Source organism: Pyrgilauda ruficollis, unplaced genomic scaffold, assembly GCF_017590135.1.
Source record: "Pyrgilauda ruficollis isolate IOZ18807 unplaced genomic scaffold, ASM1759013v1 scaffold24, whole genome shotgun sequence".
Classification (NCBI taxonomy): Eukaryota; Metazoa; Chordata; class Aves; order Passeriformes; family Passeridae; genus Pyrgilauda; species Pyrgilauda ruficollis.
This window is the reverse complement of record NW_024523648.1, coordinates 5,030,112-5,053,868: the sequence shown is the minus strand read 5'-3', so window position 1 is coordinate 5,053,868 and position 23,757 is coordinate 5,030,112. Positions and strand designations below refer to the sequence as shown.

General features: G+C 38.0%; 1 protein-coding gene across 7 annotated transcripts in view; it reads right to left on the bottom strand.

Moving 5' to 3' along the window:
- Positions 1-23,757, bottom strand: part of LAMA2 (laminin subunit alpha 2) — a 334,884-nt gene that overhangs the window by 5,729 nt on the left and 305,398 nt on the right. For 5 of the 7 annotated variants that reach the window (XM_041469664.1, XM_041469665.1, XM_041469667.1 and 2 more), the window contains 10 exons: positions 22,060-22,198; positions 20,378-20,389; positions 17,693-17,813; positions 15,265-15,483; positions 13,787-13,935; positions 11,632-11,808; positions 10,580-10,793; positions 5,945-6,057; positions 4,276-4,465; positions 1,786-1,941 (listed from right to left, as the gene is read on the bottom strand). In XM_041469664.1, coding sequence (XP_041325598.1) covers positions 1,786-1,941; positions 4,276-4,465; positions 5,945-6,057; positions 10,580-10,793; positions 11,632-11,808; positions 13,787-13,935; positions 15,265-15,483; positions 17,693-17,813; positions 20,378-20,389; positions 22,060-22,198 — 1,490 coding nt within the window. The remainder of the gene's footprint in view (positions 1-1,785; positions 1,942-4,275; positions 4,466-5,944; positions 6,058-10,579; positions 10,794-11,631; positions 11,809-13,786; positions 13,936-15,264; positions 15,484-17,692; positions 17,814-20,377; positions 20,390-22,059; positions 22,199-23,757) is intronic. The other 2 variants (XM_041469666.1, XM_041469670.1) reach the window with 1 other exon arrangement.

Here is a 23,757-nt window from a genome sequence, read left to right as displayed (position 1 = left end):
AACCCACCATGGTTATACAATAGATTACTGTCTAAAAGGATTAATGTGTGTACAGAAGAAAGCCCTGACTAAGGTAACGCATCCTTTCAACTTGGTTTGCTTCAGAGCCTCTACATGAAGCTACAACCCAACAGTCTTATACATTGCAGTGTATTTTACTGAGCATGACTGGAATGCAAACATCATCTTTCACATGACATTAGAAGTCACAGTTTCATTTAAATCCCAAAGCACATAAGACTGTCAGGACCTGACATGACTGTTTTTGCCAGATCTGAGCCATTAATCTGCATGGGTTCCCTCCATTACCTCTAACAAATAGCAATAGGTAAGGACACAGTGTGATCTTTCTCCTTAGATTTGTAAGTGTAAATTGCAGATATATTTCAAAGAGCATAAATTGATACTACTAGGAATTATATGTTGTGGGTAATGTATTGCTTTTGGTTTTCAGTGCCTCAGATCTGGTTTGGTAAATCCTAATGATATAGATTTGCCTCAATTTGGGCTTTCTGCACAATCAATTATTTACTAAGAAACATGATCTTACAGGTCAGTTTTCTTTATGGAATACAACCCTCAGATGTAAAGTGGTTACTCATCCTCTTCATTCCCTATGCATGAGTTAATACATGGACTTAAGCAGAATCTAGGAATTTCTTTTCTGTATTTATTTTGCCCACTCAAAGAAGGGAACTATTTCCTGTCCATAATGGTACTGGACATTGGAAAATGGTATTTTCCATTCCATAACCATCTTGGTATAATGGTATTTACTCATGTGCAGCTTCTTTGGGAGTCTGTTTTGTTTCCTTACCAGATTTGTGCTTTTTCTGATCTTCATGGATTCTCTGTACCTACCCAGGAGGAACTCAGACATACTTCCTACTGACATTCCCTTTTTTTGTGTGTCTGAATTGTGCTGCGCTAGATGCTGAATTTGTTGTTTACAATAATTAAATTCATTCACGTTCTGGTGTCTGCTTTGAAAGAACCATCTTCACAGAGAGGAAAAGAAAGCATGGAAGAGGTTTTTCTCCCATTCTGATACTGGTGTATCTTGGGAGGTTGGAAGGGCATCAGTGAGACGACTAGCATGGAGTTGTGCAGATAGATGCACCAGGGTGACAGAATATAGTGTTCCTAGTTAACTCTACAAAATTTAGGACAAAATGATATTTATTTCTCTGTCATCTTCCATGTTAGCATGGAAGCTGGGCATATGAACCAAAATAGTGATAAATTTATATACGCACATTTAATTTGGAAACAGAAAGAGGACAGCAGAATTTGCATGGCCTTCCTTTAAAACACACTCTCTCCTCTTTTAGTAATAGCAACACAAAACTGATTATTAGAGCAAGCAGCAGTATACTGGGTACATTGTCCAGGGTAATTTTGGCTTCTGCTGCTCCTTGTAGGAGATCCTTTCACTGTTTATTAGCATTTGCTGCCAGGTTAATTACAGCCAAGAGAAAGGGCAAGTGGTACTCAGGAACCTATACTCTAGCTGCGCAGTGATCCAAGTAGATACAAGCATATGGAACTTTCTGCTCTTCCAAAACAGTAAAAAACTCTGCTATTTAATTTTTTTTTTTTTGCATTAATTGGATTCTGAATCAGATCTTTCCACTGATAGAATGCTGTTTATCTCCACTAAGGTCCATTTTATCCATATCCTTGAGCAGTCTGAGAGAAAAGCAAGACAGAACAAAACTGGGAAGACATTTGCACCAATCAGGACATACTTAAAACATGTGAAATAACTTAAACAAATTTGCTTACCGGACCAATTCTCCTGGTTGTGTAGTTAATGGGCAATCCTCCCACATACAGCATTCCTACAACATCCAGTATATCAGCCTTCTTGGGGCTCACAGTCCCGTTGGAAACACCATCTACTATGAGGTTTCCTTCTTGCTTCACTCGACTTACTTTTATCTAGAAGGACACAAAAATGTGATACAGTTACAGTAAGTTTTCTGTCAATCAAGTACTTTCAGATTGTAACTAGTGTTACAGTCCAAAATAGATAACAATACACAAGAAAGTAGTAGGAGTGGTTACAGAAGTACCACAGCAGCAGCTATGGATAATATTTATAGAACAAAGCTTCTGAGCAAGGTTTTGTACCAACATCTGACTGTGTTTTACTTACATCTGGGTCAGGAGGCATAATGAAAATTATTTACTAGGATTAATGAAAAGACCTGAGATGTCTTTAAAATGCTTCATTGTTATGTTATAATAGGCATGACACAGTATTTTTTTTTTTCTGGAATCAGACAGCAATTTTAAGTACAGAGAATAGATAAGTACTTCAGAATAAATGCTGAATGTTATGGAAACAGTTGCAAATCTTTATAGCAGCACATGTTTGCAGAAAATATGGAGTTTGATTTCACTAGCTTGGACATGCCTCAGATCATAGTTCATGCTAGAGTCAATACAATCCCAAGTATGTTCTGCTGGTATTATGGCTTTTGTTCAGACAAGTGGACTGTGAATTGCATGAAGGGAGTGCAGTTGCTGAAGACCTGAGAAAAGTCTAGGCCAATGTCTTTCTAAAAGTTTATATTGAAATTTCTACAGCTACCATAATAATGGCTCTGCATAAAAATGAATAAATGCAAAATGCATCATGCATATTAGCAGATTCCTAAACAGTGTAGTAGTTGGCTCACCAGAATAGCAGAGAGACAAACAGCATTTTTTAGCTTTTCTTTAACATGGCTGCTTCTGCTCCAGTGTGGCAGCGTATCTGTTACGCAGTGGGAATGACAACACTGACAAGGATGGCCTGAACTTGGTGTTTACAGGCAACTGTAAATTTGAGATGGATAACTACACCTTGGGCAAAAGGAAGATTAGGTGGGTGAGACAGGAACTGGGAACAGACATTCTTACAGAGAACCTAAACAGAGAGCAGGATAGCAGCAGGACCAAGTAGCTTCTGTAGGACTGATGGAAATGTTTTTAACCTAAATCATTCCAAACAGAGAAAAGGTTGTCACTAAAGGATTATTTTAAGGAAAAGCCCCTGCTTTATCAGAAACAAAGACTGTGGCCTTTTCCTAAAAGCGTTGCCTTCCCTCCTTCTCAAATTTTTTTTTGCTTTTTGGGAACCGAGACTTTGTCTCTGTTCTGTGCTATGGAAACAGGATCTACAAAAAGGATCCCTCTCTTGTGGAGTGCATGCCCAAAGAGTACAATCTTACATTAAGAAATATATGCTCCACTTAGTTCTCTTAGACTAAAAAGAAAATTGGCTAAAGAAGCAAAAGCATCTCTTCTGTATCCACAGAGGGAGTAGCAGAATGGGGCCTTGGTCTGCTGCCAGTGCTTCCAGGCATTATATGAAAGAGATAAATGATTACTACAACTTCATTTTTTCCCTTTATGAAATATCTTGGTTTAGAGGAGTTGCTATCATCAAAAAGTTCATGACTGAAAACCTAGTGAAAATAAAATTCCTGGAGAACAGAGTGAAATGAGGCAATTAAAGTGTAAGAGAAAAAGCAATTTGATTTTTTTCTCATTTGGGGATGAGATGTGGATGCTGAATTTCTAAATATCTGTACAAAATTCAATGTAACTTATAGCATATAAATTCAACCCACAGTTACATGTATGCTTTGCTTCTCTGTCTTGAATGGTGCCTTCCAGCATGTCACCAAGTGAATATACTGTGTGTCTGTTGTCCTTGGCCAAGTAAATAGTAAATTTCATGGCTGTTATATCATTCCTTCTCTATCATCCAAGTGCTACAGGCATTGCGTATAATGGTCCCTCATAAAGTCACAGAAGGTGCTGCCAAATAAATCCATGAATATCATATTTATTCCCTACTGAATTAATAATCCAGGGAAGGTTTACTTACATGTTACTACTTTTTTTTTCTTCTTTGTTCTCAGCAATCTGCCTTAACAATGGCATTATTAATGTAGAAAAAACTGGTTTTAATGATGTATTCCATCATCATGAGCTGATACTCACATGAGTCCTATTAAGCAGGAAGGAACATTTTCTGTCGTTCCTTACTATACATGGCACATATTTTAAATATGTTCAGAAATATGTGTTTCCAGAAGGATAAATTTCTGCGCACCAGTGCATCTGACAAATTTTTTTGCTAGATTATTTTCTTTTTTTTCCCCAGAAAATACTAGTTGTAAAGTTTGGCTTGTGTGGACTACATTTTGCAAATATCTCAAGGCAAAACAAAGCTCACTCTTACCATTACAAAGAATAATTTAGAATTAGACACTATTATACCTGGTGCCACTGGCCATCATTTATTTTGTTGGAAATCATTGTGCTGGTGTTTCCACTCCCCAGATCATAACTGAAGTAAGGCAGACCATTCTTTATCTGAACTGCAGCAAAATCAGCATGGTTGATGCGGGCCATATAAAACAGCAAGCCAGAATCAGCTGTTGTTCGGACTTCAAATTCAATTGTAAGCCTAGAAATCAAACAAAAAGGAAACAGTGAAAATGGAAAAGATATTTGGAGCCAAATATGCACTAGGCAAATTCACCTGCTTTACCTTTTTGGGTTTTTTCTAAAACAATTTTATTCTGCTAGTGGTTAATTTTACTTGTCCATTAGAATTCAAGAAAAATAATCTGGTTTTATGCAAATTACATTTCACACCTATCTGATCCCTGACATGTGAGCATTCATTAATTCCTTTGCTGTGGAGATACAAAACTACAATCCTGGCATAGAATTTCAAGACGTAATTCTCTGTTGCAGCTGTAGCAGCTAGAAAATCCCAGCACTTGTAAAATTCCAGCAGCGTTATCCATCATCCACACACATAATGCTCACAAAGAGGAGAGAGCTGTAGTGACAGCTGGCAAATGTTGAGTTTCTAATGAGTTGTATTGCCTGAAGACAGGTTGCAAAACTTTTAAAGATGCAGACAGAAGAGTTTACAATGAGGATATAAAATACTTATTCTGATCTCTCCCAAGAGAAAATGAGGCTGTGTCTGAGCAAACCTAATGACCCCTTGGACAGAATGGTAATGTTCAGAACCTCCTCTACAGCAAAGAACCTGTGAAGAAATTATTTAGATTTTCTAATGCTATTGAACTGGCAACACAACACTAACTTTGCTCAAGCTGAGCTGCAAAGTCAGTACCTGAAAGCAGCTGATAATATAAATGAAAAATCATTGCATGAAAATGATCAGTCCAGGATCATTCCTAGTTTTCTACTTTTCTAAAATGAGCATATGTGGTACAACATCTTTTATAGGGATAAATAAATGTGGGGCTAATGGATTTGGAAACTATAAGCAGCAAAATTGCTTAGTGATGTGTCATGGCACATTTATTACTGACCAAGTGCCTGCAGAACAACAACAAGAAAAACCCCAACAAATTCTATCTTCACGAATCCATTTAAAAAAGGTTTTATAAACAGTTCATGGAATTCCTTTGCATGTCAACAGCTATATGTATATAGTGTTATTATATAGTGTTATACTTCGGGGTAGCAACATAATTTTTCCTTTTTACTGTGCAATATTGATTTTAACTATTGGAGGAAAAGGGAAAAAATTCCTTATTAAAAGAAATTATCAAGTTACTGAACAAAAAAACTTTCCTCTGAAAACGCCATCTTTGAAGTACGTTGCACAACCTGATTCTATTACTCTGGTTTTTAGGAAATCAGTCTGGGATCTGTGTGTGCCCAAAACATTACAAAGAAAGAGGTAAATTGTTTTTGTGAGAGCTACTTAGTTGGGCATTTCATTACCTAGATTTTATGCTTTCATGCTTTTTTAGGTTTGCTTAATGAAATTAATTAGTTATGGCGTGTGATCTTTTCAGATTATGTCCATAGTTTAGGGAAATACCTTTGAGAGAATCAGGAGGGGCATTTTATTTTGACACTATTCCACCAAAACTCATTGCTGAAACAAACAACATACCTGTTTTTCACTTTGCTGTCATCGAATGCAACTGCAATGTGGCTGTTCCTTGAAAGACCAAACTGCTTGCCACCTTCTAAAATGGCTGGTTCTGTGTCAGCAGCACAGGAATCCTGCAAAATATACAGCAATCATGCAAACTTCACATTTTGTATCTGTCTCAGCTGTGCATATGCTGAGAGTCTCCCAGCTGCTCAGGACTGAGACTATTGTACTGAGACGAGAGACTGGCCCTGCAATTTTCCAGTGGGCTGATGTCTCATCACACCAGCTAAAGTTATAAACCAGTCTGACAAGAACTTGGTATAAAAGCAGAGCTCATTAAAATAGCTGTAAAAGCAAATCAAAGTAATATATGAACATTGCTGCTTTCATGCTTTCACCAGTGGACATTTACAAGAGACTTAAGTGATTTCCAGGCAGTTCAGGCAGTACTCTTAGCTCACATAACTGAGTTTTACACAGTAGGATGCCCTCTTACAGAAATGAAACAAGATTTAAGTTTTAAAGGGATGCTTTGTTGTCAACTTGAAATCCAGTCACCTTAAAAATAATGAGTTAAAAGTAGTTTCAGATCCTGCAGCTGTCAATGAGTCCTTCATTTTATTTCACTATATTGTTTTACAGCTGTATTCTTTGCTTAATGTGCAGTTGTTTCCCCTGGTGCTGTTGGAAGGCCCCCACAAACAATCAGGGAATCCGAATAACTGATGGATAGATGAAACAGCTGTTGAAATCCCCCAGCTGTCTAATGCAGAGACATTACCCAGCCTGTGAAGAAACAAACCCCTCCCTGTAGTTCCACTTCTATTAATCTTGAAGTGGTGCAACAATGCAAGGTAAAATATCTTCTGCCCACTATAATTTTCTTGTTTTAATTTCACCAGGTCTTTTAATCTCTGGTCCTAAATCTCTTGTATAGGGGTGCCTGTGGCAATGTGAGACCATGGCAATTACCAGCTTCTACTTATGTCTGGCTTTTGCCTCCCACTGAGAGTATTGTGAGGAAAATACTCAAAGGATCTAACTCAACAAAAAGCAGATAATACTGCTGGGAAAAAACCCAACTTTGATAGCTGCAGGCTCTGTTTTTAAGCACTGTGGCTGCTATCATTTTGGATTGGTGACAGACTTTTATTTGAGCCCTGACTCAGCAGGGGCCTGCAAAGCACAAGGTGCAGTGCCTTGCTGACAGAGTTCCTTCTCTGAAACATTTTGAAAATGTCATGAGTGACTTAAGCCCTGAGATTTCAATGCAAAGAGGAAATTTACTTCCCTCTCCCACTTAGTTTTTCAGTAATATTTTTTGCTTTCATACATCACAAAAATCTTCACAACTGTATAGAACACCTCTAAAATATAGTTTTGCATAATAAATGCTGTGGTTTGACTATGACAGAGTAGAACACCATGCATTATGACAAGAACAATTGATACATCAATATGCAATGGAGGGAAAAAAACAGAAAATTCACCAGGACCAAGCAGGGTTATAAATGTATAATACCAGACTTCCAGTGATCATCAAAAAGGAAAAAAAACATAATATTCCCATATAGCAGGGTAAAATTTTGAATTATTTTAAGCTCTACAGGCTTAACAAGAAGTCTAACAACTAAGCTAATGACAATACCATGCATTTAATACCTTCAATTACATTTTAGCTTGCTAAAATTTGAAGACAAGGAATAACAACTGGTACTGGAAAGAACTGGAAAATACATACAGACACCTTTCTCTGGCACACTTTTATATTTTACATGGTAAAAGGATATATTCTGACAGTAAATTTAATCCTAGGCTGGTATATGTTAGTAAGGGGTCTGACGCTGACAAGCTGCTCCTCAACATCAGTAAACACAGCAGTTTTTCTTCATTGCAGCAGGGTGACTGTAAGAAAGGGCAAGGAGTGTGGGAGAGTGTACAACACACCATGGTGGCTGGAATCATAACATACACTGATTGTTTACTAATAACTAGTAATAGTAAGCATTCATTAGGAAAAGACAGCAAAAGGAAAAAAAAAAACCAAATGGCAGGGCATGTTTAAAAAACATCCATATTTTATTCACAAGCCTGTGCCCACTTTTGTTTTATCTAAGGACAGCCAGCTTTACAGCTTTCACCAGACTGTGCATTAAGTGTGGGTCACCAGCCTGTATTAAAATATCTCAGCTTTGCTTTTTGAGTAATGGCCTTAATGTGTCTTGGCTGCTTAATAATCTGCCACATTACACGAGAGACTGAACTCTTCAGCTGCACTTCACTTCAGTCTTGGATGTCAGGAACTTGACTGATAGGTCAAGAAGTTCAGTGTGTATGGCAGTGGAAATGAAGAACAGAAAAGGCCACTGGTGGACTGTCACACACTCTCCATTTTCTCATTTGCTGTATTAGTAATTACAAAGAAAGCAATTAGTAGAGAAAGCACTGAAGCAGTCCCCACAGTTCACGGGATACTGTTCATAACACAAGGCAGAAATGCATGGACCAAAAGTGGGCGGTACCGTCACGGAGTCAAAGGCAGAAGGAAGGCTGGCGCTCTTCGTTTCAGCAGCAAGCGAGCCCTGAGGAGCCGGGAACAACGTGAGGCAGAAGCAGCAGTTACCCAGTGTTGAGGAACATTATGGCATTCACAGCAAGCAGCAACAGACTGGGGGCTGGTGTATTTCCCAACTGTCCTACTCATGGGTCTTGTCTTGCGTTTAGTACAGGGTAGGTTTTTTTCCTCATTTGGGATTCAACTGCCCTCCCCTTTTACATGCAGACAGATATAGGTAGATAAAAAAGGTCCTAAAAGTACTCAAATAGAGCATATAAGTTATTTAAGCCTCCTATGTGAAAATAGATTTTTCTGCTGTACATTTTCCATATGCAGTCCTTCTACAATGAGATTCTCTATAATTTACATATAATTTAGTATGAGTGCCATCTTATACGAGTGTTACCTCATCACCAGACTGTAGCTACTTTTTTGCAATAGACCCCTTAAAAATACTTTGAAAAACTCACTAATACGAATGTAACAGCTATCCAAAAGCTTGCTTTATTTAAAATAGTTTCAAGCCTTCAGCATACTAAAACAGTTTCATTATTTCCAAGAGAGAAGGGAAGTAATGGTGTTTTATTTAGAATTCCTGTTTTAAATTATCACCACTCTAGATAGGTGACATACAAAACTCACCTAGCTGGAATGGGCCTAGTTTCTGATATTAATGAGCAGACCTATTCCTCTCAATTTTGCTATTTTAAAAGTTAGTGTTTATAGTCTTAGGAAGTGTGCACTTGCTCTTTCATGCTCTTCTGTGGTTTAATTATTTAAGGTTTGATCAACAGATACTACAACGGCATTCCTTCACAACAGTGAACATTAAACAGGATAATCCTTTTTACCTTGTTGTCTGGTTCCTTATCTTTCTATAGTAGCCTTACTGTACTGCAAATTTGCTTTGAACTCCAAACGGAAGAGCTGCATGGGAGCCCTGGTGCTACAACTACTCCACCTTGTGGGAACGAGTCACAGCCGCTGTCCCAGAGCATTGAGAGGCCGGTGTTTGTAACTGCGGGGCTTGGGGCACGGTAATAACTGAGATGGAGCTTGCCTACCGTGAACCCAAGGCTCCCATTTCCATGCATGTGATGTGGAGATTTCAGTAATACCTGATAAGTCCTTTTAGATAAAGCTGTGCCATATATACTGGCCAACAAAGGTGGTCATGTATCTCAAATAGAATTTTGGCTCTTAACTTCTCAAAACCATTTAATTGTTATTGAAGTGTAAATTCCAGTAATGCAAATAGGTTCCTAACTGGGGAATGTGCAGTCTTTTCACACATTTTGAAACCTCACTCATATTAAACTATAGCCTGCATAAACCTGTCGGTTGTATTCAGGTCTAACAAAATACAAATAATTTTCCCTTCAAAAATATCTTCTGGTGTATGTATTATTCATTTTAATATTCAGATGTGTAAACATATGTTTGTGAATAGTAAAATGTTGCATCAGCTTATAAAACTACTACACTTGTGAGAGAAGGAGTTTCTTCCTTAAATTTTGTTGTATAAGACTGCTTGCCACTATCTCACTGTCTATTTCTGGTAACAACAGTTGAGCTCAGTTTAGCAGTGACTGGGGTTTCATTTTGTAATTCTCCAGACTGAAGTTATAAAATAGCAGTGGAGGAATTGCCATATCGAATAGGCCCCCTGGTTTATCTTTTCCTTCATCACGTCACTGCCATGACTGTTACCATGTGCACCAGAGACCAGCACAAGAAATATCATAATGAAATGGATTGCCCATGGGAAAATTTCCCTTCCAACCCCAAGCAAATATTGCTTGGCTTACACCCTGAAGTGTAAGGGTTTACAGTTAAGCATGCAATCCAAAGATATTTCTAAAGCTATATAATTCTTTAAATTACTGTTGTGATAATCCAAGCAAATGGTATCAGCCAGTTTTCTATTATCCACAGGTTTCAGTGACCTGCAACACGGTGTTCCATTTACAGTATCATGCGGAATTGTCACTATTTTTGTGGCAAAATGCTTCATTTTTCTTGAGGAATAGCCTTTCAGTTTTGCCTGGAAAAAACTTTTCAAACTCTACCTGACTGAAGTGGCTTAAACTTACAAGTGCTGACGATAGATATGGTGTTGGAGGAGTAGAAGCAGGAGGGATTCTTGGCCCTTCTTTCTCTCCATTAGTGTCTGGTTCAGGTTGGACCAGAACTGTTGCACGAGTTGGTTTATCTTCATCCTCAGTTGGCCTAACTTCTGGTTCTAGTGTGGGACATCGGCCAATATCTGCATTTTCAAAGGACACGGGCTGAGCAAAGTCCATAGGGCTGAGAACACACAAAAAGAGTGATGTCTGTTATTAGTTTTTTGCCTTTTTACCACCCATTTATAAAGAACAACTACATGCTGCAGTATAATTTCACTTCACAGACACAAATGCCAAGACTCATCCCACCCTGTACAGGTAGGTACAGGTACAGAAGCAAGACACAAACTAGAAGTGATAGTGACCACTGGCTTTTCTTCCTACAGTCAGTGCAGAGAGACAGGCATCCTCTTTGGCAAACTTTACAGGCCTATGTAGTTTCGATGGTATTACAGAGAAGTCATTTACTCTCATGTAGAGTAATAAAATCCTAATTTAGGTATGTCAGATATGCAAAAGAAAGATTTAGATGGAAACTTTCTACAGAGGTTTTATTTTATTCACCATCGCCTTTACTTTTACTCAAACGTTCCTTCCAGATTACTGCACTTTCCACAAAGTAAATTGATTCCCATGGTGGTTCTCAGAATTTTGACTTCTCTTGGAAGTCACCCCTACCTAAAACAAAGTGTTAGAGTACACCATAAATAGCTATCACTTATGTACATCTTACTGCAGCGTTACTGCTAAATTTCTCTGATTTCATGGATAAAAATGAAATCAGAGAAATTCAGCAGTAATGCTGCTGGCTATTGGCTTGTCTGTAAAACAGCTCATTAATTGCATAGCCTGTGGAGCATATACTGTAGACAGAAAAATGGAATGGCATATAAAGAAAGCAGATAATCTAGGATTTGGGGTTAGTATGATTAGTTGCAACAGTAAACTTTCTTCTGGCAACCAAAGCAGTTCAAGCAGATCTCGTTAACTGGAAGTTTCTTGGCATCGTTGATACTTACGTGGCATTAATGACAAGATTCCATATACAGCCCTCAAACGGTGGTATGTTTCTGAGAGGTGCAGTCTGAAACTGAGAAGATGTACCCCCCACAAAGAGTTTCTTAACAGAGATGGGCTGGTCTGATGGAAACCTCTGAGTCTGGACTTTGTCTTCATCGACTTGAACACTGAACATCCTGTGGAAAAGATTTGAAAGCAAAGAAATATATATTTTATGCTGGTTATTGCTTGTATTGAAATCACCACTTTGCAAGCCCCGTTTACTCCTACACCAGCTGTAACAACGAGCAATTCAAATTATGTAATTGGCAGCTCACATTAAATGCATATTAACCACTATAAGGGTTTCAGCTGCTGCTGTGCTTCCTTGGTAGTTGTTTGACAAAGCCTGGCAAAACTGCTGTGTAGGGGTGATAATGTCAGACTGTGGCTGCATAAGAAGTGGTTTGTGGCAATACAGACACGGTAAGGGCTGAGCTGGCTGTACTGTGATGGTAGATATAATCATCTAGAGCTCAGCAGGATGGAAACAGCACGGGGTCACACTTTGTTAGGACTCCCTATTTCCTTAATATCTTCTTGCTGGGGCACAACCAGACTGCTCTGACTGCAGGATCAATGGCAGACACACAGTACACTTTTAAAAGATCTTATAGCTTCTTCTGGGGGAGGTGGCAGAGGAGGAAAACTGCTGATTGTTCACAATGTACCCATACAGGCGCTATAATTCATTCCAATGGGTATTTCACATGGCACAAGCAAAAGACAAAGCAGTCCCATGGTTACTGTTAAGGCTGAAAAAGGAAGGTAGGAGCCTCTGCAGAACCACTGGCTGACTAGTCAGTCTCTGGTAAATAAATTCCCTTTTGTCAACTGCAAAATTATATTGAACTCTGATATTCTTTCTTAACTATAATTACAAATGCAAGCAACCGAATATTGAAAATGCTTATTGAAAAGAGACCTGTTTTCAAATACAAAATGCTTGGCTTTGTTATTTACACACATCCTAGACAGAAATGGACAGTGACTTAAGCACCTGAATTACATAAGTGCTGTACTATGTGTAAATTGTCCAGTTTCCTCATAGTTTTGGATTAATTAATTTGTTTGGAAAGCTGCAGAGTAAGAAATTTGATTAATTTTTCAAAGGGTAAGAGAAAGCAGTTACTAAAAGACTTATCTTTCAGGACAATCCCTATGATATCTCCCAGTCCCTTCAGCAGTGGAGAGAGATTTCTCTGGAGGCAGTTGAGAGAAAAAGATCAATTTAGGTTCCATGAAGTATCCCAGAGACAACATTTCCCTTCTCTGCCTTCAGAGGAAGTGTAGAGAAGTCAAGAGTGCCAAGACTCAAATTATCCTTTTTGGTGCTGCATTTCAGCAGTGACTAATCATCGCAAACATTTTGGGTCCAAGCTGATTGTACCCAAAATCAGACTGCAATGATGTACATTAGTCTTCAACAATATAATTTTTCATAATTATTGGGAAATTATCTCTCCGCAGAGTTTTCACAGGGTGTTCCTCAAATTTAAAAAAAATAAAACTTGAGATCATGATGAGCAGAGGAAGGGTTAATTTTAATTTATGTCTGCAGAGTTTTCACAGGTTTCACATGTTTCACAGGTTTCACAGAGTTTTCACACGATCACAGCTTGAGATCATGATGAGCAGAGGAAGGGTTAATTTTAATTTATGTCTTTTCATATCTATTTCAGGCTACAAAAGCCTCAGAGTTCAGGCATTTGTTTTGTAACAAAGCTACTTTGAAAACACAGAGGTCTCATCTGAACAAGCACCATCACTGCATAGCATTGTACCACAATTTTGCCTTGATGTACTCTCACATGTGCCCTCATAAGGTCAAGCTAACTGTACTTGCTAGACCACTGCATAAAATAATTTACTTTGTTGTTTAGAGCTTTTTATTATCATCCGCCTGTTTATGTTCTGTCACAGTGACACAAAATGTATCACAAAATGCAGTCATCCATTTCCTAAAAAAAACTTTTTTTTTCCCAAAGCATTTACAGTTTGACTTTGACCTAGTCATCAAAGTAGAATTTACACGGTTTGTCAAAGCCATTAACACATTTGCTTCATCAAATTAGCTGTGCTGTGTGGTCTGTATCACTTGTAGGTATTTGTTACCCTCTAGCTCGTTCTATCCGGATGGAATGTGCTCTGCCGTCGTGGAACTCGCCAGCCTCTGGTCTGATGGTGATTCTGTGCGGATCCCGGATCCCAGTGGAGACGTGCACTTCTAGCCGACCTCGGTTCAGGAACACGGCATAGTAGGCCTGCAAGGTATGTGTTGGAGTGGAAAGGTAAGTTGCATTTGGAAAGAAATTATTTCACTTAGTTTTACATTAATATGTATGTTTTATTGTCTTACACTGGCTGTTAATATGCTCACCGTAGACAAGATACTGCAGTTTCAGTTCTGCTGCTATGCTCAGATTCCAGCATTTTTATAATGAGGAAGAGGTAAAATGAGGTCATGCTGGAAGACGTCAACAGAAGATTGAACTCTCTATCTATTTACAGGGAAGGATGGAGACTTCTAACCTATAATTATTCTGATTTTTATTGTTACAAGACCTGCTCTTAAACTCATCAAGCTCTGAAGTGCATTGACCTCAGCTTGAGTTCTGTGTTTGGGGGGCTGGCAAATCAAGCCAGTAGTTACTCCAGCACCAGCATCATATTGTGGCAGATTTCAGGATCTAAACTCCAGTTAGTATAGCAATAAGAGATCATGTTCACCTCTGTGACCTGAAGAGCTGGGAAATAATGAAGGAGCACCTAACCTGAAGATAATGTCATCCAGGTTAGCCTGTCCCTGGATTGTGTTACTCTAGGTCATCAAGAGCTCTCTTCCAAAATAGCCAGAAAGGAGAATAATGAAGTACCACTTCCCAGAAGTCCTGAACAAAGAATGAATCAACACAATCTGTTTATTGCTGCTGTAGTGTGCCTTTCTGTCAGGATTTTAATCAAGATTTAATCAAGACTTGAATAATTTCTAACAATTTCTAGTAAGTAATCACACTTACATCAGTCACTCAGAGACTGTGGACTAATACAACAAATTTGTATTTTATGAGAAAGAAGGAGAGGCCAGACCACTCAAGTCATAAATTTCACATCAGTGATGCCAAACAAGGGGCTTATCTCTTCACTGTGTTCACAGCTTTTTTTTTTCTTTTGGTCTCAGGGAAATTAGAATGATACTCATTTATGTCTCTATGAACAGGATTGAGATAGTGTCCCGGTATTAATAGTGCATAAGTAGCCCTCAAAATGAGTGAAGAACAGTATTTTCTAATATTTGGGTTTGGTTAAAAAAACACAACATGGAATATAATAGAAAACCAAATCTGCTGCTTAGCAACAAGCAATGGATACATGACTATAAATCTGTAAGAGAAACAATTTCTCCAAGATAAAAAAACAATTCTGAGCTTCTATTAGATTCTTCATCAGATAAAGGATGACACTAGAAATAATTTATTCCAAATACCTGAATTTTAACTTAAGCATAAACATCTGACAGTGTCTTGAAACAAACTCGGGCAGTTCAGAAGAATTGTGGGGTTTTTTTATATCTTTTGCCAGGCTCCTCTTACCTGTCCTGTCTGCCTGCGCTTTCTCTTCAGAGAAGCAGCTTTCTTTGCAGAGTGCCTGCGCTTTCTCCTGGGGGGGACAATTGTGCCACCTGTGCCAAACAAGATGATCCCAGACTCATTCCTGGTGCTGAAGGAGAGATTGATTTCTGTGCCCACGTCAAAGGAGACCGGCTGCAGTTCCACAAAACCTGGCTTGGAGAAGCTGACTGTGTGAATGTTCTGTAGGAAGGAGAGGACAGCAAAGTGCATTAGCAGAATTAAAAGCAAGATTATGAATGCACAGGAAGATTTCTGAACTAAAATAATAAAACATGTAAATGTAACTAGTGTGAAAAGATGGAAAGTAATAACAAACACTGAGCAATTTACTCCTCAAAGTGTTCTGCAAACACTTTTAGTTTATCTGTTTACATCTGGCATCATTTGCATTTGTGGAATCCTGTCTTACAGGAAGGCAAAGTTCCAGTTTTATTTCGATCTATCCTCTTGGATTAAAAATAACTGCTCAAGGTTGTTTTTATTTTATATATGTGTTTTCCATTGAGTTAATGCAGTTGGAACTTGCTTTTAAATCTATACAATAGGTAATAAAACCCAATATGAACCTAAACTATTATTTGTCAGATGTGCTGGGAAAATACTTTTCATGAATCTTTATTACTTCACTAAGCACCACTGCTTTCTTGGTTACTCAAAGTCATAAATGAAGCACTTGTTGCACATGGCCTAACTCTTCAGACATTGATAGCCATTAACACAATTTCAAGAGTAAAATATATCATCAAATAATAAGTCAGTGCATACTCCCAAAGATTTTCTGTCATCACTGCCAATTCATGTATTCTTCCTGATGTGGAAGACCAACCTTTAGAAACAAGAGACTTTTTCTAAAGTAGTCACCATTTGCTCAGTACAGCAGAACTGTTTCCAGGTCTAGAGATAAATTATGTCAGGTAAAATCATTCCTGATGGTGCCCACCTTTCTCTGAAATCAGAGGACATTTAAATGACTGAACACATATCCAGTCTTTACCCTTTACTTCTGCTTCACTTCTTTCTAATTTCCCTACATCTTGTTTTGTACAATTAGACTATTTTATTTATTTCTTTAATACAAGGATTAATCAAATTAGATTTCATACTCTGAAACCTCAACCTCAAAAATAATGTGAAAGGTAAAGTACTTTCTAAGATTCATAACACCAGAAGAAAATGAACACAACTATCCTTCTTTCTTATTTCAGAAAGAATATACTATAAATAAAAATAAATATGAACCTCTCTATCAAATTTTTGCTGAAGCCAAATCTGTAAGATTTAAAAGCTTTTGAACAATCTGCTTGTCTACAATTTAGCTTTACCACAAACTTGAAAATATGGATCTCATTACAAATCTAGTCTAATATCCCATCTGAGAGTCCTACTGTTGTGCAATTTTTGCTCTGATGAAGGCCAAAGGAACAATGGATAAACACAGCAAAATAGGGTCCTTGTCTTCATTTTGGCCCAGCCAAGTTCTAGTTGCTGTTCAAAGTAAAGTTTTAATGTTTTGTAGAAAAAAAAATAAATTGGAGAGCATTGGATCAATAACAACTCACTTGGATTTACTGTAATGGCATCTGATATGGAATATCAGATATATGGTGTGTATGGTATCTATCAGATATATGATATATATGGTGTCTGATAGATATCTTCCATCTGCTTGCAAAACTGTCATATATAGTTGAGATTTCCAGGGAAGAAATACTAACTATTTATTGGGACACAAATGTCAGTGGAAGTATTTTTTTGTATAAAAAGACTCTTCCATGTAAAAGTACTAAATTCTCTCCCAAATTTCAGATCAGATTCTTTGAATTCTATATGCACTAAAAGGCTGTTAATTGTAAGCAGCAACAACTGAAAATAGGTGCATTTAAAGCTAAAATAACAACAATTTTGCATATACTTAGTGATCAGTAAGAAATGTGCCTTCCAGCTCATCACAATAAGTATTCATACCTGAGGTTTTATGCATTGAATGACTTTATAATAACAATTTAAAAAAATCCTGAAATCCTTGGTTTTTTATGTTAATCACTTTTTTTTTTAGTTTTTGCAGTGTTGTCAATGCTTATCCTCATTAATGTCAATAATTACCATTTTAGTCAGCTGAAACAACGCTAAACCATTGTTAAGCAGTTCAGAAAATCCTACCCTTTAGGGACAGGGATATCACAAATGGCCAGGAAGTCAGGAGCTGAAAAACTGGTCTATTTGCTGATCAGTCTTACTCATCTTTCTTTTAAATGTAACTGTTTGGATTTTAAGGTTAGATTCCCATCTAAGGAACATACCATATACAATTAATCTACTATGCCATAAAATCAGAAACCAGAAAACATTTATAAACATTAAGGCCAAAATACATGGAAATCAGACTAACCTCTAGTGTGCAGCCTTTGGTTAGACCAACAAAGTCAGGACTGCTCAATATGTTATAGGGTGTCCTTGAAATTTCAATGTCTTTGAGGCAACCTGTGTATTTCTCTAAGTTCACTTCAGGCCTAAAAAACATTTAGAAGTACAATGTGTTTTCAAAAATAGAGTTTAGGGAGAACAGTCAGCCAGACACACATATGTACACTTTCAGTTGCACAGATGCTTGATTTTTATTTTTATTTTAACTACACACATACACTCGAATACATGTTGCCTTCTACAATCTATCAGCACACATTGCACTCTGCCTTGCATCACTCAAAGCTGTAATAAGAGGTTCTTCTCATCTCCAACTGACAACAGACCCCTTGTCAATTTTTTCTTTTTTTAAGGGTTTTTGGTTGGTGGTTTTGTTTTCTGTGTTTTTCCTTTGATAAAGGAGAGTTGTCACCTTTGGTGTTAAAACACAGTGAGCTATGAAATCAGGAAGTTGTTGTTCCTTAGGCAAAGAAGAAAGATGTAAGCCAGGAAATCATAACAGTAAGGAGAGACTTTAACTGGAAGACATTTTTCATTCCTCTTTTTGCGTGCTAGATCCAGTGGAAGAATAACTTTAGCAGTGTAAAAATATTTGAATAAAGATTTTGCCCACAAGCTTCAGGAATGCAATCAGGTAGATTGACATTCATTTTATATTTCCAGTATCTTTCTTATGAAAATTGCTGCATATTTTCTTAGGACACAGCAATACATCTGACTTTTTCAGGTAGTTAAACAAAACAAAGCACTTGGGTTTGTTACAGAATGTAACTATCCATCCAAAACAGGAACATATTGTAATGGAATTCAAGTTCCACGTTTGACTCATCAGCTGGCTGATGAGAGGAAATAAGAAACCCTTTGAAAGTAACACCAAAACTATCATGTTTGATTGCAAAAGTATGATTTCCCAGGCCTGGGTACACCAGAGTGAGACCATAACTGTCGGTAACATCTGAACCAGGCTTGCCAGAAGAAAAGCCTTATAAAGTCACTTAAGAAAAAAAACTTCCATTGATACCATGGAGAGTAAATCCAAAAAGAAAAAAAAAAAGGCACTATTTAATTTACTAAAAAGTATTAGCCATGACTTTACTAGAGTATCTAAATAGTACGGACAACTCAAAGAGAAGAAAATTAATTTGGGAAATAAATAAGGAGTTAAAACTGGGGTAGGGTGGGGAAGCGGGGGAAGCAACAATCACTTCAGTTCTCTGGAAGGAAAGAAAATATTTTAAAGAATATAAATTACAAAATAAAACAAATTTGCACAGATACTAATCAGCTGCACGTTTTGGCACTGAAAGCCATTTTTTGCATTACAGCCACCCGAGCAAGCGTGATGTATTCTCTGGCAAATTAGTACTCTCTGCATAAGTTAAAGCAAGCATCTGGTTTACTAAAATGATCCATATGCTGCTTTATTTACAGTCAAGTAACCATGTTCACCTTTCAGTTTCCTTTTCTTTTTTTTTTTTCTAGCTCTTCTCCTTTATGGATTTCTCTCCCAGGAGAAGAACAGTTTTGCTGTTATCATTGTCACTGGAGCCCATAATCTTTGCCAGCCAGAAACCATTCTTGATACTACCCTTCCTGCCTTGTCCAGTGACAGACTGTCCTCATCCTGTCCTGTTACGAAGAGCTGCTGTTATAATTCCCAATCCATATCACAGAATCACAGAATGGGTAAGGTTGGAAGGCAGCACTGCGGGTTGTCTGGCTCAGCCTCTGCAAACACTGAACACTTGCTTGATGTTTTCTTAAGCCTTTTTTTCCCCCTTTTCTCCTTTTCAAAATACACCAAGTAAGGTCCAAGTTGACTAACATCTTGCATAATTCTTCGTTTGTTTTTTGGGTTTTTTTGTTAGTTCTATTTTGCCAAAATAGGCCAGTTTTGAGGGAAAAAAACCAGCAATATCTGGAGCTTGAGAGGAAACAATCTTTCTAAAGTTCAGGGCAGGAGTGTGGGGGTGAAGTTGTATTTTTCCAATTCAAGCCTGAACTGGCTTGAATTGGAAAAATACAACTTCAAATAAGCTGCAAAACACAGTGAAGATCACTTCACACCTGAGCACACCAAAGCAAAAGCAATGGATACAAATAGTTGTAAACTGAAAACGCAGCCAGAAATAGCTGACCTCCCCTCTCTTCCCTTCATACTCCTGTTCTTAACATAAGAAGTGGCAAATTTCACAACACAATCTCCACCGTGCTCTCATGCTCTCCTCAGTAAGTGCTTCACTGCCTCTGAGCAGGGCGCTCCGCGCCTCCCGTGGGAGTACACTGCTCCTAAGCCGCGCGGCCGGAGCCGGAGCCGGAGCCAGGGCCGGCAAGGCAGGCGGCGGCAGCTCCGCTTCCCGGGCACCGCAGCGCCGCGAGCAGCGCACGGCTGAAGGGAGCGGCCCGCGCCTGAAGGGAGCGGCTGCCAGAGGAGAATAAAAATTGCTTGTGTAGGTGTGTGCAGAGCGTGGAACGAGACGGTGGTGAGCTTTGCTGGCTGTGGCAGGAGCAGCTGGCTGAAGGAAGAGCCTTAGCGCGGCAGCTGCTCTAAGCACTGCCCGTGCTGCTGCGGCTGCGGTGCCAGCCGTGCTTTCAAGCTGCACTTTAACTAGACACATGCAAGTCATGCAAATAATCTGATTGTTTTTACCTTGCCTTCATACTGGGGCGGGAAAGAGAGGCAAAAAAAAAGAGAAAACAACAACATGGCATTAATTGTAGCAAGTGGTACTTCTTGTTTTGTTGTTCCGTTCAGCCATTTCACAGTGAAGGAGGTGTACACCATTTACAGACAACATATAATTAAAGGTGGGATTCTAGGTACGCTATCAGGCTGTGAAAATTAACGGTTTACTCCGCAAACAGCTGCCTTAAAACCTAACACATCAGAGGGTTTTGGTAACTTGATACTGTATTTGGTCACGAGCAAAAGCAAACCATGTAAAAGAATTTGGCAGAACTGACACGACCTGATAATTACTAAGTCATGGATACCTCAGTGTCTATTGTTTGCAGTAGCTCAGCTTTGCCCTAATCCCCCTTTCACTACTTTTGATTCTAATTTACCATAACGTTAATCTTGCCTCAGGCGCTGACAAATCATAGCTGTAGGCAGAACGGTTACCACAGGTCAAAGTAGCTGTGGTACACTGATTTTCTGGGCAGCCACAAAGGAAGTGGAAGATAATTGCTCTAGACGTTTTGTTATGCACTGGTGTGATTTCACAATTACATAATATAATGTTTTATTTCATGAGTAAAATAGATCTTAGATCTTTCTATTGCTGGGTGATTTGACATCAGAGGTCAGTGATTATCCTAATAAATTAACAAATATGTCCATTCTTTTAGTGGCAGACGAGTCTGTGGATTAAACACAACAGTTCCTTGTGCACAAGACCACTTCAAGGCTCTCATTATGCCTTTTAGCTAAAGCTGACATAGATTAATGGGCCTGTTTCTGTGTTGCTCATCTGTTCATTGTAGCACAGAATTCTCTTGTTCTTGTCATTGCAAAACCGCTGAATATTCATTTAAACTTTAAATAAGTTTTTTGGTCTATTTAAAGCCATGAAAGAAAGCCACTAAATTCAAGTATGTGTTATTATCCCATTTCTTTGGTTTATTTATGTTGAAGTTAACATTTGTGAATATTACTATGCAATATTTAAAAAATAATTACTGGGAATTTTATTTGTGTAGGAAATTCAGGATCAGACTTCTGAAGGGAAAATAGTTAATTCTGCTTACATTAAATAAATTAAGAGTATCGTATCATATTCTTCAAGTCCTGAACACAGGAGGAATTTGATCTAAGGAGACCAGGAACTAAAATCTACAAATAATTTAAAATAATATCTCAGAAAAATATTTTAATATCTATTAAAAGTACACTGATTATACAAAAACATGGATACCCATTAAGCAGTAATTCCATGTGGAGTAGTCTGTAGGTCAATTTTTTTACTCATGCACAAAGTAAACATTTATCCTTAATTTTGTGAAGGTATTGAGCCAATTCTCTGAATCTGCAGTCACAAATTCTGTACATCAAATAAAAACTTAAAGAAACAGTTACATCATGGTTCTTTCACAGAATCTGAAAGATGTACTGCACTGCAAGTGTCATTTCCATTGTATGTGTGTAAGGTGAGCTGTGTGAAATACAAAACATATGCAAATAAAGCACTATTCTGCTGTGGCAGTACAGGGTACATTGGGAATTCACCATTCACTTACTGCAAATGAACTTGAGAAGCAAATGCAGAGAATAAACACATTGTATTTACATTCCCTCACCAAGACTAAAGAAATTGGTTTGAGCCACATTACCTTAGATTTCTCAGGGTTGGCAATCCCCCAAAATATATTTTCTCGTGCCCTTTTAAGTTGAGTCCAAAGTGGCTGCCTGTAGAAGTTGTTGCTATGGTCTCTTCTTCATTAGTGTCTATGTCTACAATTGATATGTTGGCTAAAAGACATTTGAGATTAGTTACAAAATATCCATCATGAACAATGATGTTTTAATGTCAGAAACCAACAGAAAAACATTTGGAGGGTTAGCAGGTGAAAGAAGAGGCAAGGAGGGCTGTATTTTGCAATTAAGATACTGGATTTCCACATTATCAATTATGGGCAGGGGAAGAAAGCTGCACTTTTCTGTTTCCATAACAACCTGAAAAACTATAAACATTTTGTACACTTTATTTTTATATAGTCTCTAAACCTGTTTCAATTTGGTGCCTTCTTTGTGTCACTATAATTTGGAGCTAAAACTTCAGGACATAGTCATGACAAAAGACCATTTTACATTTAATTTGTCATCTTAATCCAAAGATTACCTCTTGAACAGGATTTTTAGTGTAAAAGTTTGTTAAGCACTGTCATTATGTGCCTTAGAGATTGGTGATCAGTCACTCTAAACCACTTACAAACCCAAAGCAGTCATTTGCTGTCATGTCCAATCTCAGGCTGCAGTCAGTGATGTGCTACATACAGCCATCCTAATTTAGGTGTCTGTTCCATGTATATTTTTAATATATGGATTAATACAGAATATGAAGTTCAGTAAAAGAAATAAGACTTGGTAAAAAATGCTGAGCGGGTCTCAAGATATATAGGGACGAAAAAAAGGATTTATTTCTTTTCTTCCTTGAGAATTGAATAGACAGACTTTCTACCAAGAAACTTTTTACCAGACAGACTTTTTGCCAAAACCAGATTAATTTTCCTTTCATTTCTATGCCTGCATATTTTTATAAACACATGATGTTTGAATGCTATTGATAAATTACAATTACATGACATTGTATTTTATATTAATACTTCCCAGGTTAAGTCTGAACTATGATAACTGGCTAGCAATAAGACATTCCTCCTCTTAAGGTGCAGCAAATCCGCAAGTGAGATCACTAAATCGCTTTGGTCACTGTCCCAACTTCCAAGTCTACTACAGCCAGGAAGAGGGACTGTGTGTGAGGTGTGAAGGCCAGGTAGAGAGCTGCAGGAATATGTTTAGGGGCTTGTGGCGACCCTGAAGATTCAGAATGCAGTAAAAGTTCAAACTGCAAAAGCACAGAGTATGTCACAGTAGCCACAAGTAAAATGAATTTGGCTCAGGTAAGATTCTACCAGCCCTATAACCAGACTACAAAACAAACAAAAGGGTTTTGCCAGCATGATCCAGTAGTCTTTGTGATCTTATGAAACTCCACCACTTCATATTTTGTGCCAGTAACATGTTGAAGAATTAGTAGAACTTCTGGAGATGTTCCCAGTTGTTTCCATGCAGATTCAGTTCATGACAAAATGCACATCATTAGGGAAGATAAAGTAGTGGTGTTTGTCTAGTTAGATAGGATCAATACTAAAGTCACTGCTTCTTTTTAGGCACTTTGGTATATGCTGAGCATGAGAGGACTGTACAGGATAAAAGCTATTGCTGTCCTAACAGAAATCACATGTGTGTTTCGTGATTTGAGACAACAGGGACCTGATGAAAAGACTTCTTTTTTCCCCAGTCAGAAGAAT